The sequence below is a fragment of the Streptopelia decaocto genome (genome assembly GCF_964273445.1).
Source record: "Streptopelia decaocto genome assembly, chromosome: 15".
NCBI lineage: Eukaryota > Metazoa > Chordata > Aves > Columbiformes > Columbidae > Streptopelia > Streptopelia decaocto.
In genome coordinates, this window is record NC_138670.1 from 4,701,005 (window position 1) to 4,721,085 (window position 20,081).

Genomic DNA, 20,081 nt, shown 5'->3' on the forward strand with positions numbered 1-20,081 from the left:
GGTGTCCAGGCGGGTTTGAATGTCTCCAGAGTAGGACACTCCACAATCCCCTGGGGCAGTCTATTCCAGTGTTCTGTTACCCTTACTGAGAAGAAGTTTCTTCTCAAATTTAAGTGGAACCTTTTGTGTTCCAGTTTGAACCCATTACCCCTTGTCCTCTCACTGGTTGTCACCGAGAAGAGCCTGGCGCCATCCTCCTGACACTCACCCTTTATATATCTGTAAATATTAATGAAGTCACCCCTCAGTCTCCTCTTCTCCAAGCTCAAGAGCCCCAGCTCCCTCAGCCTTTCCTCACACGGGAGATGCTCCACTCCATCATCTTTGTTGCCCTGCGCTGGCCTCTCTCCAGCAGTTCCCTGTCCTGCTGGAACTGAGGGGCCCAGAACTGGACACAATATTCCAGGTGTGGTCTCACCAGGGCAGAGTAGAGGGGCAGGAGAACCTCTCTTGACCTACTGACCACCCCCTTCTAATCCACCCCAGGTACCATTGGCCTTCCTGGCCACAAGGGCCCAGTGCTGGCTCATGATCATCCTGCTGTCCCCAGGACCCCCAGGTCCCTTTCCCCTACACTGCTCTCCAATAGGTCATTCCCCAACTTATAGTGGAACCTGGGATTGTTCCTGCCCAGATACAAGACTCTACACTTGCCCTTGTTATATTTCATTAGATTTTTCCCTGTCCAGCTCTCCAGCCTGTCCAGGTCTCTGATGGCAGCACAGCTTCCAGTGTCAGCCACTCCTCCCAGCTTGGTGTCATCAGCAAACTTGCTGATAGTGCACTCTATTCCCTCGTCCAATTCATTGATGAATATATTGAATAATACAGGCCCCAGCACTGACCCCTGAGGCACTGCACTAGATACAGGCCTCCAACTGGAGTCCACCCCATTGACCACGACTCTCTGGCTTCTTCTCTTCAGCCATTTCACAGTCCACCTCACTACCCGGTCATCCAGACCGCACTCCCTCAGTTTAGCTGTGAGGGTGCTGTGGGAGACTGTGTCAAATGCCTTATTCAGGTCAAGGTACACCACATCCACCACAATGGGATGACATGTTTAAACAAGAACTGGTTCTTCATGACAGAAAAAAGTTTAAAGTTTGAACTGATGATCAATATTCAAAATATTTTTCAAATAAAATACAGAATAATAGTCTAATAGTCTTTATGTTGATCCTATTTTAGATTTTGGTTGAAAAATCTTCAAGTGAAAAGACTTACTTAAATCTCTTTATTGAAAAAGATAACACAAATGCAGGTAGGAATTTGATTTTTTTTTTTTCCCTTGTCTCAAGTTTTGAGATTTTGTTCCCCTTTAATATTTCTCGGGGAAAGACACTACAAAATAAATAATCAGATACAACTTTATTTAGCATTGTACACATTAAATGCACTTTACTTAATAGTTGCCTTTAAAGATACTGCGAGAGATCAAGACTGGGATCTTATAGAACAACATGTAGTTTTTTAAATGTAGTTTTGTCATGAAAACAGAATTTGCAGTCTTATGGATGCACACAAATATTATAATTTCAAACAAAACTCTTAAGATATATGGACTTATTCTGCGCTTCGTTGAAGGCAACAAAATTTTTGTGTAAAAATAGCCTAATTTATTGGTCAGATTTTTTTCCCAGTTATTTCACTGTCCTACTCATAAACAAGTAGTCTCTTTGTGGCTATTGAATACTTCAGTTTGAAATATTTGTATTGGATTTTTTTAGGTGTTTATCATGTGTTCACTCTCACAAGCAATGGATTCTTCTGCATTACGTGTCTCCCACTTGCTAAAATGCAGGAGGGTAAGATGATCTACAAACCATCTGGAGTTTCCATTTGAACAGAAAGAGCTGTATTGAAAAAGCTTTTCCGTGCATCTTCCTAATGGGAATAAGATATTGAGTTGGGATTTTCTGTGTCATCTTTGTTTTTAAAGGGAAACTGATATAAAACTACTTCTGTAATATAATTATTTTTGTACTCTTCTAATAATTCCTTTAGTTTATGTTTCTCTGAGCCACTTTAGAGAGAGTACCAAATACCATGGAAATGGGATTTTAGGCTATAATCAGTCTTGATTGCGCTGAGGAATATTGGGAATAACTTAAACTTTTAATAGTGTATAAGCCTTGTTATTAGTTAATTTTTTGTAACTCAGTACTGTGGCTCGATAGAAATAGACCCTGTCAAAGATCCTGGCTAAAGTGTTTTTCAGCATAGTTAGGTTAGCACTAAACTATCTTATATAAAATTTAGTGGCTTTTTTCCACTTTTAAAATGTTTATTTAACACTGATTTTATTTTTTTTAATGCAGCAATTGACAAGATGGATATGATAACAGCAAAGAAAGTAAGAAATACCTGCTAGCTTGTAACGTACGTCTTAAGTGTACATTTCATTCACTACTTACCAGTTTATTATTACAACTCATAATTATGATTATTACTTTTTCTGTACATGGAGAAGTAAGCAGTTCAAGGTTTTACCCACTGACTTCCCCTTTTGTTTCCTTTCCCTTCATCTTCCACCCCACAAGCTACAAGGACAGATAAAGACAGTTTTCATTTCCACAGAAGAGTATCACAGCCTTGGCTGCCAGAATTTTGCGATAAGTAACTCAGCCAACAAAATCCATTTGATAGTTGGGGTAAGTACTAAGAATATACTCATAACAATTGTTATGGGATCAGTGACATTTTTTGATCTGCAGCAAAACTTCTTCTCTAGCTGGCTGAAAAATAAGACAGTGAACTTTTTGCACTAAGACTTGTCTTTCATTTCCCTCACTGTATATTTAGAGGTTATCAGTTCTGCAACCTGTCCGTAGTTTTTCTTGTAAGGAAATCACTGTTGTAATTTCAGAACTTTCCCTGTTCTGATGGATCGGGGAAAAATATTTTCAGCCTGGTTGCATGACCTTAGTAAATCACTGTAGTTCCTAGCCTGCACAGCCTAGTCTAATTATAGTCTCAACCTTGAGCTCAGAGACAAAGCCAAAGCTGGCAAGAGCTTTCCAGTCAGGTTCACATTCAACATCAGCTTGCCAAAGTAACAATTAAGGTCCTAATTGAACAAAACCCTTAAGCTTGAATTAAGTGCAGGAACTACTGAAAAAATAAAAATACAGACGTATTTTGAAATGTTATTTTGGACTAAAAACAAGTTTTCTGAGTCCATTCACTGAAGCCTGTTGAATTCAACACAGTTTTTCTCAGCAGGTTCAGTGTACATTTCTTTCAGGTTTTATGTTCTATGAGAACTGGAAGTGGATGTTTTTAGAGGAGTCAAAAATATTTGGGGATGCTGACTATAAGAGTTACTATAGTAAAGGCCAGTCTTAAAAGGAGAAAGGAAAAAATTTAAATAACTAAAAGGATAAATATATTTTTTCTGAACATCAACATCACCCAGTAATAAAGTTTTAATTAGTTTTGCAGCATTCCAAGTGTGTTTGTAAGTTGAAGGATTGATTGAAGAAGCAGACCTGGCAATGGCCAAATTTCTAATGTATAACCGCATTTTACTTTGCCTTTACTGACAGGGTAAAGGTGATTATGTACTCTCCACATGGGAGGTCGACACTACCAATAACCTGGTGTCTGTTCGAAGTTTTGCTGATTCAAGTCTGATCAAAGGTAAAGAGTTTTCCTTACTTTTTATAGACAACCATAGAATTAATAGATCGTGGAAGGAGGGGCTGGCCACTTGGGGAGAATATCAGGCTGTTGTCAGAGGGCGTAAGGAGGCAACTAGGAAAGCTAAGGCCTCCTCAGAATTAGACCTGGTGAGAGGCGTCAAGGACAACAGGAAGAGCTTTTTCCAATACGTGGCAGATAAAACTAGAAGGCAGAGTTACTGAACGCCTTCTTTGTCTCTGTCTACTCTGCCGGAGGCTGTCCTGAGGAGCCCTGTACCACTGAGGCCCCAGAGGAAGGCAGGACAATGGAGGAGTTTGCCTTGGTTAATGAGGACTGGGTTAGGGAGCAGTTAGGCAATCTGGACATCCATAAATCCATGGGTCTGGATGGGATGCACCCAGGGGTGCTGAGGGAGCTGGCCAAGGTCATAGCTGGACCGCTCTCCATCATCTTTACCAAGTCTTAGGAAACGGGAGAGGTGCCTGAGGACATGTTTTTTCTTCAAATACATTTCTATGTATTTGAACTATGTATTTGACTATGGATATTTTTTAGATGCAGCAAAATTTCAAGTTCTGGACAATCTGCTGTTTGTTTTAGATACAGAGGTGAGTGTAATGATTTGGTTTAGTCTTCGTTTTACAGCGTTCTTGAACCAGCTTATAAAATATTTTTTACAGTCATAGTTTTAAAATATGTTTTTATAAAATAAAGATGCTTATATTTACCAGGGATCTTGATCTTACTGTGTTTTTTTTAATTCTTCTCCTAGTTGTTATTTAAGCTATGGAATGTGTTACTATTCTGCTCAAAAAAAGACAAAAAAAATATTTTATGAAGAAAATATGAAACCCCTGATAATTTTCTTTTTTTAATATCTAGAATATCTTAAGCATGTGGGATGTTTATTCTCTTACTCTTGTTTGGAATTGGCCTTTAATATATATTGAAGAATTTCTTCTAAGTACAGAGTCAGAGTCTTCTCCAGTCATACGGTAAGTAAAGCACCAGTTCTGAAAACTGCAAAGTTCTTTATCGTTACATGAAACGTGCCACAAACACTCGATTTTCTGTGGTAGTGAATTCTTAAGAAATCTTTGCTGAAATCTTTCTTGTCAGTAGGACAAAATAATTAGACTACAGGTATCATTAGCTCTGTGTTGTAGAAAAGAAAACCTTGGTGCTTTCTGCTTTCTCTTGGTTTTTCTGTTGTTTACTGCTAAGGGATCGTGCATGTAACCTGTATCATTCAGGAAATGCTCGTCTAAAATGTGGTGTGTAATATTGCTTACAAGTCTGATGTTACAGAAAAAGCTTGTTTGTCTTTTGGAGAGATAAATAGTAAGATCTTCATTCTGCAGATAGAGAAGCCAAAATCTCTACCTGCGTGTATTGGTTAAAATACAAAAGGAATTAACAGCAATTAAGACTAGAAGACTTTTGGCTCTTTCCATTGCTCTGTGACAGGTTAAAAAAAATAAGAATCAGATCAATTTAAAAAGCTTAAAAATGCCAGAAGGAGCAGTTTTAGGGTGCAGTTTAAGGAGCAGTTAGGCAATCTGGACATCCATAAATCCATGGGTCTGGATGGGATGCACCCGTGGGTGCTGAGGGAGCTGGCTGAGGTCATTGCTGGACCACTCTTCATCATCTTTGCCAAGTCTTGGGAAATGGGAGAGGTGCCTGAGGACTGGAGGAAAGCAAATGTCACTCCAATCTTCAAAAAGGGCAAGAACGAGGACCCGGGTAACTCTAGACTGGTCAGCCTCACCTCCATCCCTGGGAAACTGATGGAACAACTTATCCTTGGTGCCATCCGCCTGGACACCTTCCTGTGTAACCTCATCTGGGTGTTCCTGCTCCGGCAGGGGGATTGGACTGGATGAGCTTTTGTGGTCTCTTCCAATTCCTGACATTCTGTCATTCTGTGATTCTGAGAAGTAAATGCATGTCCTCCATATGCTGAAACACTGTTATTTTTAGGTGCACTGTAGAGTTTCTAAAATGTACCACTTTCCATGGAAAACTAAATTTTCTAAAACTCAGAAGCAAAAATATTTCATGCATTTAATGTAAGATTTATAGAGTATTTTGCTTTCTTTTTTCTTTCTTGTTCTGTAGGCAAGGGCTTGCCAATGCTAAACTGATAGTCATGACGATACCGGATAGCAAACAGGTATAAGCTCTTTATCAGGGTTCTGTTCCTCAATTGTTATGCAGTCACTCATGGAAAAAAGAGGGGAGGGGGAGAAGAAAAGAAAATGGCTCAAAATTAGGAGGAAACTGAATTCTTAGGAGCTCAAAGTCAAAACTGAAATGTCACTATCTATATACGAAGATACAGTGAGTGAGGGACTTTTTTTTTTAGTGGTAGGCAGATAGAGGAGAGCAACAAAATATACTATTGTCTTATATGCATTCAGAGAGCTTTTTGGAGCAGTATCTGCTCCATGTAGTCAGTGGAGGTAGCCGAAACAGCATGCTAGGATGAACATGATACAGTTTTAAAAATGAAACTTATCTAATTATATATAATTGGCCTAGATATACAGGCAATGTCTAAAATTTCATTAAACTTTCTCAAACTGTAGAGATCTGCTTTTTGGTAAAAAACTTATAAAAACAATGTCTTCCATCTAATTCCACAAAAATCCAGAAGTTATTCTACAAGCGTAACTCTGTCACCAATGAATGAGGAAAGAAATATTCTGACATTTGTTTTCCCTTTTTTTTTTGTAGATGAGAAGTCTAATGGTTTTTGCATTGTCCACTATGCAACCGCTCTATTCTTTGGAAGTATCTGTTGTTTCTTCACTTGTTCAAAGCGGGATTGGCACAGTATGTTTAGATCATTTTTGTTGTTGTTGTTTGAATAAATATAGTTGTCTTAATAGGTATAATTATTAAAGCGAGTACTGTGTTATTCTTGTTAGATTACAATGAATTTGTGCTTGAAACTGCGCAGGGACTATGCAAGGACAGATTAAATGGTGTCCCCAAAGGATGGAGAAAAAGATACAATATCTAGCAAACGGAACAGTTTAGGTCCAAGTCTATTGCAATGTTTCATGTTCCTTATAAAGACTTTAACAAAAGAAGGTCAAAAAAGACAATGAGAACTTTATGAATTAGGAACATTGTAAAGAATGGTGGAGTTCGTATGTGAGAAGACACCGAGTCAGAAACCTAAGCAGCAGCTCGTCATTGTAGTCGTGACAGTAAATGTAGTGAGCTCTGGATCTGATAAGCAATAAAACACAAAGCTGATGAAATTGCTTGCCTTGTATGAAGCACTTGGCAGAAAAGACTATATATGCAGCTCCATAGTGGAGAAAATAATGCCTATTATGTCCCCTTTCTTTGATCCGAGGTGATAAGGTCAAGGTGGGAAATGCCAAGGCATATATTGCCTCTGTGGAATGTAGCAGAGAGATCAGATTCTAAAAGATGTGAAGATGGACAGAGTGTGACCTGCTTATGGCTTGGACAAAATCAAAGTGTGTGATTTTGAGAAGCTGATTCACTCGTTTGGAGGGTGCACTGATGCTCACTGGACTGGGGTAGCAGAGTGGTTTCAGTCCAAAGTGTCCAGTTAAGGCCCTCAGAAATTTTAGATGGTACAAACTATCCAGGAAATACCATGATAAGCATTCAAAAAACACCCAAACTTATCTAAGAGAAAAGTAGTAATTTGTTTTTAGGTTAAGGAACACTTACTATATTACAGTTGTGCTTTCTTATGACTAATTTCCCTTGACACCTAATGATTTCTGTTGTTGCACGCTACAGGATACAATATACTTCTTGGAAGGAATTCATGAAAAACATCAGATGTAAGATAATGTTTTGTTTCTTACCAGATCATTATTATATAAAAATAGCAGATTACTTCTACATATAGTTGTTTCACAGTTGATAAGCTCATGTAGTTCCCTCTCATCCTTAGACCCTCTGAAGGCCCAGTTTCTATGGTTGTGATGAGAAGTTTAACTGAAGCCTTGCCAGAAAACAGGTACCAGTTTTGATTAAATACCGTTTTTTTTTTAGTCTGTGGTTTGACACATATTAAAGTAGTATGCTTTACTTTATTTCACCCCTAGGCTAAGTCGCTTACTTCACAAACACAAATTCACTGAAGCAGAGAATTTTGCTATTCAGTTTGGACTAGATGTTGAGGTAAGTTGTCCGTTCTTGATAAATACATTTGGAGATTAATTAGTATAACTGAACTTACGAGTAAGTTTCTTGCCCTATAACCCAACAAAAAATGTTTAAAAATTATTACAAATGTAGTGGAACGTTACCTTACAAAGCAACTCGCTATTCTTGAAAGCTGATTCAAAACTACATGACTACATGGTGAACTATGTTTTTCCTTTACAATAAGTAACAAACCTTGCAATGAGAAGTGGTGCTGAAGTACATCTGATCAAGATAAGCGCTGCTGGTTCAGGAGAAGGCACATTTATCCCTTTAAGTAGCAGGAAAAAGTGTTGCTCTAAAAAAAAAAAAAAAAAAAGAATTTTCGAAGGCATTTATTGACACATAGTCTGGCTTAATTAACTATGTTTTAATAAAAACACAGGCTTAGCTGGTGACATAAAACTTGTCAGGGACTTATTGGTGATTCGTTTCTGTAATGAAATCATTCAATGTACATGGACACACTTTATCTCAAAAACATTGTGAAGGAAACTGGAGTTTTCAGGTGAAAACTGTCTGCTTAAGACTTCATTGTGTCAAACTGAAAACTGTGTTTCTTCTCTTTAAACAGCTTGTATACAAAGTGAAAGCAAACACTATTTTAGAGAAACTTGCTTCAGCTTCTGTTGGGAGTTACGGTCACGAAGTCTGGCTGGATCTTGTGAACGAAGCCAAAGAAAATCTGCAAAAAATTCAGGTGTGGTTTGATTTGTACCCTCTTTCTCTTACAAAGTAATTCAAATTATAAAAGAGCTTGGAATTAATGTCAGTTGTGTCCTTATGCAAACAGGATAGCCAATTTGTTGTGGATTACTGCATAAATGCTCCATGGCCGCTCTATGAAACTGCTCAAGAAATGTTGAACTACGCTAAAGCCAAAGTAAGGGGGTTTATTTCTTTAAATTGCTTATACTCATCCATTCCTATTAAATGCCTCTGTCCAACTCAAGAGGGAGGACAACTTCAAACCAGTTACAGTGATTCAAAAAGTAAATGCATTATAAATTGTACGTTATCAAACAGGAAGCAGCAGCAAGGCTCGTTCCAACCTCCTTGCTATTACTTACTGGCAAAAAAGTTTACGGTTTTATTTTCACATCAGAAAGCTGGTTTTAGTTTTGAGCAGCAGTCTTTTAAAATACCTTTTAAATATTAATTTCAGCACTAAAATCTCAAAATATGCCACCTTGTTTGTTTTCATTATTTTCACCTTTCCTGCCTTATCAAACAGAATCAGAGAGATACATGTTATCTGTCTGATCCTGCACACATGTAGAAATCCAGTCTGAGTCTAACATTGTAAAATAAAGACTTCAGTTTACAGAGTTACTAAGTTTTTGCTTGTTTTTTAATTAAATTTGTAGTACTATTTGGCATGTTCTGCATGTAGTGAGTTGTCAGCCAATCCATTTCATGTATTTCCATCCCTGGGAAACTGATGGAATGACTTCTCCTTGGTGCCATCTCAAGGCATATCAGGGATAAGAGGGTCATTAGGGACAGTCAACATGGCTTCACCAAGGCAAAGTCGTGCTTGACCAACCTCATTGACTTTTATGAGGACATAACAAGATGGATGGATGATGGCAGAGTGGTGGACGTGATCTACCTTGACTTGAATTGAGTGACTGTCAGCAAGTTTGCTGATGACACCAAGCTGGGAGGAGTGGCTGACACGCCAGAAGGCTGTGCTGCCATCCAGAGACCTGGACAGGCTGGAGAGTTGGGTGGGGAGTCTCCTACTCTGGAGACATTCAAAACCTGCCTGGACGCCTTCCTGTATAACCTCATCTGGGTGTTCCTGCTCTGGCGGGGGGATTGCACTGGATGAGCTTTCGAGGTCCCTTCCAATCTCTAACATTCTGTGATTCTGTGATTTGTTTCAGATCATGAAGAAAGATGATAAAACCATTGCTCAGTCATCTGATGGAGCTCCGGTCTCCATAACTGAGGTGAGGACAAACGTCTGGGCCCTACAGTACCATATAATAAACAATTACAATGTAGAGTTTTAAAAACTTATTACTGTTGAACTTTTCAAAAGTCTAAACAAGAATATATTTTAGAGTATGAAAGAGAACCATAGAAATGACAAGCTTCTGAAATAAGTGATTCTTTCAGTCATAGAAGATTCATTTTCAGATGCTCTAGAAATTGAAGGGAGAAGCTTTCTTAAGTGCTCTCAGGTATTTAATTTTGTTTCTTATTTAGTCCTGAACAGGCCTCATCTGTCTTCAAAGCGATTCAGTGTAGTGTTTACACAATTGAATTTTTGCATTAATGCTTTATTAAACAAACTTACATATGTAATTAAATGGAATTATTGAAAAGTCTTTCTTTTCCTTCATTTTTCACCTTTGTGATGATTATTCTAGCCGTATAACATGACTGTTTGGTAAGCTAGATATTGACCTTAAATCTCTTGTCTGCATTCAGGTATTGAGAGCTCAGGCAAGGCTCACAACTTTTTATGGAGCTTTTGGACTAGAGAAATTCAGGTTTGTTTCTGTTTCTTTGTTAAAATTTAAAGTAAGTTTAATTGTAATGGTTAAGTATGTGCCATTGAAATTAACTTTTTTATTTTTCTTTAAATTTGCAGTCATTAATCTTTAAACCCTTCCCTGTCTTCCTGCAGTTTCCTGTCCTTTACTGTGGCAAAGGGAGGATGCAGAGAGGTTCAGTCATTCTATATGTTGAAAACATACGTTATCTGTCCCACATGCACTATCTTGTATAGATTTTTGGTTTTTAACACATATAGGAGGGGATGTGATTTTGTGCATGCACAATCTAACACTACTGTTGCCTCTTACAGCATATAGTACCAGCTAGAAGAGCTTTGAGGTTCTCTCCCGAACTCCTTTAATGTTGACATATATCAATAACAGTTTCTTTTCCTCCTCTCGCTTCTAGTGGTATTGCTTGGACAGAATTCTTGAATAACAAAGACATTTTTAAGACTATCCTTTTCGAGCTAGAAGAAGGAAATTTATCTTGTGCACAGTACCTCTGGCTTAGGCATCAGGTGAGATGGCATAGACATTTCTTTGGTATTTCTGGAGAATGTTAAGTCTCTTAAATTTACCATCCTATTTAACAGAATCAGACTGATGCAAAAGGAAAAGAAGCAAAGATCTATGGCAGAATCTCATCTATTATCACCTAGCTCCTTAGAAGGCTGAACTTATTGATTTAAAAATAAACTGGTATTTCTGATGTCAGACCACATATTTCTAGGTCTGAAAGCTGATGATTCTTTGATCTGTTCTATGGTGGTTATAATCTTCCATTCACTTTTTTTGCAAGCACAGCTCTCAGAATTTTTAAGTAGACATTTTCTGGGTACCTTAAAATCCTTTAAAAAGAACCACAGACTTCTTACTGTGAGTGACATGTTCATAATAGTGGCTATGGGCTATTATATTCTTTAGTTCAGGACTTCAGGTCCATGCCTGTTGTTTTCTTAATAAGGCAGGACTATAGAGCAAGCCCTAAAGTAATAGGACATGATCCTGCCACTGTAATTTGCAAAGAAATTGCTTGAATTAGCTCTTTTTCAAGACGACCAAGCTCTAGATTTTTCTGAACAGGAGTATGTATTTTTAAATTCCTATCTATGATTACTGAGATTTTTATCTTTATATTTGTGAACTACATTGCTTCTTCCTATTAGTGAAACAGCTTTACAAAGTACCAAATAAACATATACTTCATATTTCTGTAATTGTTTTGATATTTTAGGCAGATTTTGAGAGCAGCTTTGACGAGAAAATGCTGGAGAACTTGCTGAATGCCATTCACTTCACTGTTCCTCTGAAGCAATTGTGTTTATGGCTTAAAAATGTCATAATCCCTTTCTCAAGAAGAGTTGTACCAAAGGGACAGGTAGGTTTCTTGATAAATGCAAAATGTCATTTTTTCAGGCTAAGAAGATTTTATAGACAGACCTATAGACTTTAATTTTTGAATGTCAGGACCTCGTTCATCTATCTTTTAAATGACATTTTTCATCTTTTAAATGACAGTTTATATTTCAAGTGATTTCTAATGGCAAATTTTGTTCTTATAGATAGCATAACTCTACTTATAACGGTATTTTTTTCAGAAAATGTTAGCAAAATGGCTGGAACAAGGTGCTCGAAATCTTGAATTAACTGATAAGGTAAGTCATGTAAGCTTTGCATGTCTTATATTTTTATATGTATAGTACAGTTTGCTAATATCAGTTCTTTCGGACAGGCAAATTGGCCAGAAAATGGACTCCAAATGGCAGAGGTTTTTTTTACAAGTAAAAATCAAGGTGAAATGGGACTGGCAGCTTTTGACCATTGGACTCCTTTGGTAAGAAATGTAGCAAATATAAGGATTTACTACTAAGAGACTTCAGAACACATGCCCTGTGCTAGAGTTGGAATGGATGATAACAAGGTCACTAATGTTTTTGGTGAAAATTGACTCAGTTCCATGAAAGGAAGGAACTGAGTTCCAGGTATTAAAAATCAGCTTGCTGTAAGGTTACAAATACTGAATTTGTGCAAGCACAAGTAAATTATACATGTTATATGTCCTAGTTATACTAGCATCCATAAAAGTGGTAGTATGAAAGTGGAGAAAGATAAAACTTAAAGCTAACCAGCTGTGCATTTTAAAAAGTGGAAACACTGACATTCTATGTTAGTTAGACCTGCTGTCGTAAACTGCCAAATCCCACATTCAAAGTGCATAATGGAAAGAAGACACATTTACTCTAAGTCCCACATTCAACCTGTACTTGATTTTCCTTGGTTATATGCCATATAAATGTAACAGTTCAGCAGGTATATTCATAAAATCTTTAAGACTGCAAGGCACGAAAAATTGTGAGGTTTCTTAGAAAATCACATTAAAAATAGGGTTCCTACTCCAAAGACAACAGCAGCTGTAGGTACCTCGTTCCCAGCCATTTGTCTTACCTATCCTGTAGACTTCAGTGAGTGAAGTGCTCACCCCTCTTCCCTGTGCTCTTCTAGTGCATCACTGTCTTTATGTTTAGAAAGAATCTTTTCCTAATATCCTACTTCATCACCACACTGTAAGTCAACTGCTCTTGTCTTACACCAGCAATGTGGAGAATAATTTGTTTTCTTCCTGTTGATGAAAACACTTGATGAAGATTGTAGTAAGTCTTCTAACGTTTCACTTCTAAACACTGTTTCAGAGATGTAGTGACTGCGAAGAAGTACGTAGGTTAAAGAAGCTGGTAAATGATTTACAAGAACTGATAAATCTGTACAGGAAATACAACTGCAGGCTGGCACTCTATGATGTTGAAAAGGTAATTCTGCAGGCACTTCGAAAAGTGCTTTTGGGTAGTGGACTGTTCCGAGAATGAGAAAAATCTTGTAGAAGGATGCCTGTTCTTGAAATCATTCAATTCATTTCAATGACACTGGATGTTGATTTATTCATTAGAAATATAAAGGATTGTGTTCTAACATGTCATCGCTCTACTTGCCACCCAGGAAAATGCAACTACTATTGTGTTTCGCATGTTCGATAAAATTTGGGCACCAGAGCTTGTCCCTTCCATTTTGGAGAAGTTTATAAAACCCTACCTGTGTGAGCATCATCTACAAAAGGATGAATTACTTCTACAGTATATAAAGGTATCCATATTTTCTTTCTTTTCAAGAAAACTATTTAAACATGAGTAAGCAGAAAACAAATCTGATGACCATTCTTGTCTGCACTTGAATTTTAGGGCAAGCTTTCAGATTAGCTTATTCCTATCAATGAATTTATTTATAGCTACTGTTTCTGTAATAAGGCATTAACGGATACAAGGGAAGATAGCCAAATCTGCCCCTTAATGTCCAAAAAACTTTTATTTTTTATGTCGTAAGATATTCCTATCTTTTCTGAATTCAAATATCCTAATAATCTATATCAAAACATACAGGATTTGCTGGAACGTTGTCGTACACGGTCTGCTTCAGTGTTTGAAACTGCATGGGAGGCAAAGGCAATTGCTGTCATTGGCTGCATCTCTGATACAGATGTAAGTATATTTTATGAAATAGGCATCAAGTGGCTCTAATACGTCAGTTCAGAATAAAACACCTAGTTTTTTACATAAGCATATGTGTACATTTTTACATGAAGGATATGAGATCAAATAGTATGCCATCTTAGTAGTCTTCTCCCATGTGATGTTCTTTGCTTGAGAATTTAATTGTAGTTTTGATGTCATTACGTGGAAAACTCATCAACTAACATGTATGAAACTCAAGCTCTACAGTGTCATAAATTACTATACGCATTTTCTGATCTAACTTGACACATCATATTACCATAATGAATGCCTTTTATGCAAGTGAAGATTGGATCACGAAATAAAGTGAACAATACATCAAGAGATTACCTTGTAACTTATTTTTTAAAGTGAGCTTTATGTTCCTTTTGTAGTTGAAATTTGATGCAGTTGTCCAGATAATGCACGCTGCTGTGGTACCATGGAGCGCAGCAATGGAGCAGCTGGTAAAACAGCATTTGGAAATGAATCATGTCAAGTAAGGCAAAGTTCACAGTCTGCACCTCAGTTCTGTGTGTACTTTCAATTAGAACTCTGGTTTGGGGGTGGGAAATACTGTGTATCTGACATAATAGGATGATTAAATCACATACCTGTAGGTAACAAATAAATTAATAATAGTCTCATTTGTCCGTAGAGTAAAGTTACTACATGAAAGTTATCGACTGATGGAGATGAAGAAGCTTTTGCGAGCTTATAGTATAAGAGATACTAATCTTTTAAAGGACAAGCATACGATAATGGTAAGTGATCAGCATTACTCTTCTTTCTATTAAACAAAAATCCCTACACTTACCTGCATGTAAAGAAGCAAGACTTCAAAAAAATCTTAGCAACTGGTAGCTCCCACTTATCATCAATATCCATTTTTCGTGTCCTGTTGGGACTTTTTTTTTGCCTGAAAGCCCACTCCTTTTTTGAGAATTAGCAGATTAACTTAGCCCAACCTAATTAGTATAGCACTGATAATATAGTGCTCTCTGTATGGGGGTGGCAAAGAAAAGAAGAAACTAAAAAATTGAAGGATAGATGCTCTCAAGACTTCAGATCCTAAGGTCACAGTGAACGATACTTGGTGATTTCTTTTTTTTAATTATTTGTTTTTAATTTTTTGCATCTCCTTTTATGAGGGAGAAAACGTATATTTCTGGAAAAGTTCCTTGCTATCCTGTGGAGCCAGATGAGTTCCCTGAATTTTGAGAGTTCCCACGATAATTCTCTTCCCCAAGCCCAGTTCTCTCCCACTTGTGCTTTACTCAGGTTTTCTCTAGACAGAAGTTTTAAACTCCTGGGTAACCTCATTGGTACGAGCTGTACAACTGCAATGCAGAAGTAGTGTGTATATATGACTTCCCTCGTTGTCCTGTACATCAACAAACTCAAGTGTGTATCTGTTTTCTTCTTACAGAGGCTAGTGAAATACATTCTGCAACAAGATACCCCTACTTCTTTGGAGGATGCTTTGAAGATTGCAGCAGCGTACACGTTGCCCACTGTGAAAGTCTACGTTCTGAGGATGATAGACCTGATTGACAAAGAGAGGGTATAAAATACTTCATGTCAGTTGATCTTAGAATTTAATGACACTAAGGCCTATTTTCAAACACGGGCAATTTGTACTACTTACAGAAATCTTACATACAGTTTACATATAATTTTTTTTCCTTAAGGTTCTATTAATTGTGCACATAACTGCCTATACTTAACACTGAAAATTACACCTTTGTCAGAGTTTTAAACATCATGAGCCATATTTCATTCCCGGCAAGAAAGGATGAAAATTTTGACTCGCAATATACAAGTTTGGAATTGGAGTATCTACATATTTTCACATACTGTTTTTGCTGGAGTTGGTTTTGGACAAGTTGTTTTTTTGTTGTCAACAGCAACAACAACAAAGATTCTTCTGGGAAATGCTTTCTTCCAATGCAACGGTGCCCCACATGAGTATAAACCTGCCCCTTTAGCTGATGTCCTAACTAGAAATAATCAACTTTGCTTGCTACATTATAGTAGGTGTGATCACCTTTATATCCTGTGTTTTCCCTGTGTTATGTTATTGGGATCTCTCTGACCTGCAGAAAAGGAAGCTTTTTGATTAAAGAAATCAATTAACTCCCCTGCAAAGCAGTGTTTCTCATGTTAACGTTTGTTCTACCTTATTAGCACATGGTATTCTCGATAATCATACTGTTTTAAAAATACTGCATAATTGCCAATGAGCAAAACTGCGTTTTAATTTGCCTATTATAATTCTTAGCGAGTAAGCACATGGATTTTACTGAAAGCCTCATAGATTTAGTAAAAAACTATTCAGGGAGTTTCAGGAAGTCATGTCATAGTAAACGTATTTTGTAAAGAGATTTGAAGTTCATCAGCAGAAGGTTAATTTTACCCAATTGGCCATCATTGTATCAAAGCAAGAAAGCACACATAACGTAGCTTTTCCAAAGGAAATGCCCCCCCTCTTTTTTAAATTATTTCTGGTTTTCTTTTCCTTTTTTTTCTTCAGGGAGAGGAATCTCTGACTTTGTTAAAATCTCTGACTGTTGCCGAAGCTGAGAAAGTTGCAGAGAGATTGACTGCATGGGGAACACTGGTATTACAGAATAAAGCAGATGATTCTGAAGAGGTACCAAGTCATTTCACACAGCAAAGTGTGTGCACAGATTATCCTAAATACTATTCTTACTCAGATGGTTAAAAAATAGGAGGGATGCAAATGTAAAAACTGTCTTCCAGCAAAAAGGGATGATGAACTGGTCCTGTTTTGGACTACATAACCTCTTGAAGCCCTTCCAACTTGAGTTTATTCTGATTCTGTATGCTATACAATTGTTTTGAGTTATTTTTAAAGGCCTCTCCACACAGTGGCATGTCTATCTGACTTAAATTAATAGTTTATAAATCCTGCTGCATTATTATGCTTCTAGTCCTATGTAGTTTCCTATTCTTTCTTTAGTTGCTTGGAAAACATTTGGTTAAAAACTGTAGGTGTGGCTTTGCCAGGCACCAAAATGGGTTGAAGCTTCATAGCTGACAGTACACTTTATTCTGAGCAAGGGAAGGAAGGAAAAAGAGAGAAGGGCGGATATTTTCAAACCCCTGTGAGAGCTAACATACTGTGGAGCGCATGTATTTTACAGTTGTAAAATATTTGCTATTTCTATACCAGAGGCATTCAAACAGTAACTTTCTGCTCCCTTGCTTTTCAACTGGTTATATCTTAGACTTGGTAATTGTTGCATGAGGCCTTTGTAGAGCACTGTGTAGTATTTTCAGAGAGTTGAAACCTGAGGGTCTCTGTTACTCGCAACTTTTTGACCAAACAAAACATTAACCTCTTCCTTTCCTGCAGCAAAAAACACAAATGTTTATGACTAAGACGCTTGTGGAAATCCTTAAGTTCCTGTTCAGCATTCAAAAAGGTGAGCTACAGCTTAATCTTCTCTTTTGCTTGTAAATGGAGTCAGGAAGTAATTGTTTTCCTCCTCCAACAGATAATCCTCTGAAGAAAGATGAATGTGAAGCAAATCTGAACATGTTTGAAACACTTGCAACCCTGCAGGTATCTTTATAGTTTCAAACTGTTTTTGATTTACTGTAGTTATTCCAATTGTTCTTATAACATAGATTATATTAAAAAATAATTCTATTTACAGCTTATATGCAAAGGTTGTTTTTATTATTGACTTCAAAGAGATTCTGAGGATAATCTAGCAATTTAAATAGCACCTCGGAAGGTTCCCCATTACTCAGTTGTCCATTTGAATGCAAAAAGTAGATACACTCCCAGAAGTCTTAATTGCTAACACTTCAAAGATTTCATAATTGAGTACTGTAATATTTTATTAAGGATCTAGTATGGTTTAGGAAGTTAAATTATTGTTATCAGAGGGTGTAGGGAGGCAACTAGGAAAGCTAAGGCCTCCTTAGAATTAAACCTGGCGAGAGGGGTCAAGGATAACAGGAAGAGCTTTTTCCAATACGTGGCAGATAAAACTAACACCAAAGGCAATGTAGGCCCACTGATGATACAGAGAAGGCAGAGTTACTGAACGCCTTCTTTGTCTCTGTCTACTCTGCCGGAGGCTGTCCTGAGGAGCCCCGTACCGCTGAGGCCCCAGAGGAAGGCAGGACAATGGAGGAGTTTGCCTCGGTTGTTGAGGACTAGGTTCGGGAGTAGTTAGGCAATCTGGGCATCCATAAATCCATGGGTCTGGATGGGATGCACCCGTGGGTGCTGAGGGAGCTGGCTGAGGTCATTGCTGGACCGCTCTCCATCGTCTTTGCCAAGTCTTGAGAAATTGGAGAGGTGCCTGAGGACTGGAGGAAAGCAAATATCACTCCAGTCTTCAAAAAGGGCAAGAAGGAGGACCCGGATAACGCTAGACCGGTCAGCCTCACCTCCATCCCTGGGAAACTGATGGAACAACTTCTCCTTGGTGCCATCTCAAGGCATATCAGGGATAAGAAGGTCATTAGGGGCAGTCAACATGGCTTCACCAAGGGGAAGTCGTGCTTGACCAACCTCATTGACTTTTATGAGCACATGACAAGATGGATGGGTGATGGCAGAGCAGTGGACGTGATCTACCTTGACTTGAGTAAGACATTTGACACAGTCTCCCACAGCATCCTCACAGCTAAACTGAGGGAGTGCGGTCTGGACGATTGGAACACCTCATCTGGATGTTCCTGCTCTGGCAGGGGGATTGGAATAGATGATCTTTCAAGGTCCCTTCCAATTCCTAACATTCTGTGATTCTATTTAACGCATTTAAGCATGCAGTATCCTTCAGGTTTTTCATTTTGCTTAGCTACTGCCTAGCAAAATTCTCTAATCTATGACATAAATCAGTAATTGGTAGAAACTAGTAAAGTCAACTCTGTACTGAAAGTATTCCTCAGAATGAAACAAGAAATAAAAACATTAAAAAAAATAAAGTTACATGAATACTAATACATAATCTTTTGTTGTTGTTGTTGCAGGAAGATTTTGAAATCTTTCTTTCAGTCGAAGAATTTAGGAACCCTTCACTGATGTCCAGGCTTCTTGAGATGCACATAAAAGCTTATGAAACTGTCAGATCTCTGTCAAAGTCTAGAAAAGAACAAACAATGAACTGTAATTCAGAAGATGGTAAAACCAAGACCCGTTCTACAGAGTCAGGGTTGTACAAACTGGCTTTGCTCCTGCAAAGGTCAGAGCAAGAACTGGGAGAAAAACTGGCCTTGAGAGCACTAGATGCTGGAAAAGTTGAAGATGCTGTAAAAATATGCAGGTAAAACTGCAGAGGTTTTCAGTCTTATAACTTTTAATGGGCTTCTCTGTACTATTTCTGATACTTTGCAGAAGTAAGTAGATGTAGAGCAAAGGAAAGTGTATTTTGTTTTAGCTTTTTTTTCTCTAAAAATGAGTATCTCAGCAATATGCTTATATTCCTTGTATACAATATTGAGTGAAGAGTTAAGTCATAGTCTCTGAAGATTGCCATTGGTTCTGCCATCACATGATTACTAACTAAAAAGAATCCCTACAGTTTTATAGTGAGAGATTAGTAGGGCACAATATTAAATAACCATTTTGAGAGCCTCTCAGCTTACACAGGTAGAAGAAAACTGTTGTGAACTGACTGTACATACCATGTCATGGTTTCCAGCTGGTCTCTGCCTCATGCTCAGGTTGTCGGATAATTCAAACTTACTACCAACTCCCCCCAAAAGAGATGAGATGAAAATGCTAGATATATTTCTTATTATTGCCATGTTCTGTGTGCTTCAGTATTTATCTTTAAGGTGAGCTCCATTGTATTATTTCACTTCAGTCACAGAAGTTTTAGATGCCGTGACTCATATAGATGAAATAAATAAAAGACAATTAAATAATTAGAACAACATGTGGCCTTAAGTGAAAGCCCTAAGGACTAGTTTTTTAGTTTTAACCCTTTTTTTTTTTAATAGGTACTTCTATGAAAATCACTGTAATGAAGAAACAGGGAAGCTGCTGTTTTCAGCATGTCAAAGGCTTTGTCATATGTTGGGAACTGATGTTCCAATGATCACTCCTAATGACATGAACCTTCCAGCAGTGATCTATGAACTGGCTTGCCAAGCAGCTACGATATGTAGCCCAGGTAATTACTATTATCACTTATTTGTG

The 20,081-nt window shown here is 37.7% G+C and overlaps 1 protein-coding gene across 3 annotated transcripts in view; it reads left to right on the top strand.

Annotated features, from left to right (window-relative positions):
• Positions 1–20,081, top strand: part of KNTC1 (kinetochore associated 1) — a 40,400-nt gene that overhangs the window by 1,539 nt on the left and 18,780 nt on the right. For all 3 annotated transcript variants that reach the window (XM_082066546.1, XM_082066547.1, XM_082066548.1), the window contains 31 exons: positions 1,192–1,264; positions 1,731–1,808; positions 2,322–2,356; positions 2,544–2,654; positions 3,549–3,642; positions 4,201–4,253; positions 4,528–4,640; positions 5,767–5,821; positions 6,385–6,483; positions 7,435–7,478; positions 7,592–7,657; positions 7,746–7,821; positions 8,420–8,545; positions 8,639–8,728; positions 9,735–9,800; positions 10,285–10,346; positions 10,762–10,873; positions 11,590–11,733; positions 11,954–12,010; positions 12,088–12,189; positions 13,046–13,162; positions 13,350–13,493; positions 13,787–13,885; positions 14,293–14,396; positions 14,556–14,661; positions 15,327–15,461; positions 16,431–16,550; positions 17,277–17,346; positions 17,419–17,486; positions 18,911–19,203; positions 19,883–20,055. In XM_082066546.1, coding sequence (XP_081922672.1) covers positions 1,192–1,264; positions 1,731–1,808; positions 2,322–2,356; positions 2,544–2,654; positions 3,549–3,642; positions 4,201–4,253; positions 4,528–4,640; positions 5,767–5,821; positions 6,385–6,483; positions 7,435–7,478; positions 7,592–7,657; positions 7,746–7,821; positions 8,420–8,545; positions 8,639–8,728; positions 9,735–9,800; positions 10,285–10,346; positions 10,762–10,873; positions 11,590–11,733; positions 11,954–12,010; positions 12,088–12,189; positions 13,046–13,162; positions 13,350–13,493; positions 13,787–13,885; positions 14,293–14,396; positions 14,556–14,661; positions 15,327–15,461; positions 16,431–16,550; positions 17,277–17,346; positions 17,419–17,486; positions 18,911–19,203; positions 19,883–20,055 — 3,085 coding nt within the window. The remainder of the gene's footprint in view (positions 1–1,191; positions 1,265–1,730; positions 1,809–2,321; positions 2,357–2,543; positions 2,655–3,548; positions 3,643–4,200; positions 4,254–4,527; positions 4,641–5,766; positions 5,822–6,384; positions 6,484–7,434; positions 7,479–7,591; positions 7,658–7,745; positions 7,822–8,419; positions 8,546–8,638; positions 8,729–9,734; positions 9,801–10,284; positions 10,347–10,761; positions 10,874–11,589; positions 11,734–11,953; positions 12,011–12,087; positions 12,190–13,045; positions 13,163–13,349; positions 13,494–13,786; positions 13,886–14,292; positions 14,397–14,555; positions 14,662–15,326; positions 15,462–16,430; positions 16,551–17,276; positions 17,347–17,418; positions 17,487–18,910; positions 19,204–19,882; positions 20,056–20,081) is intronic.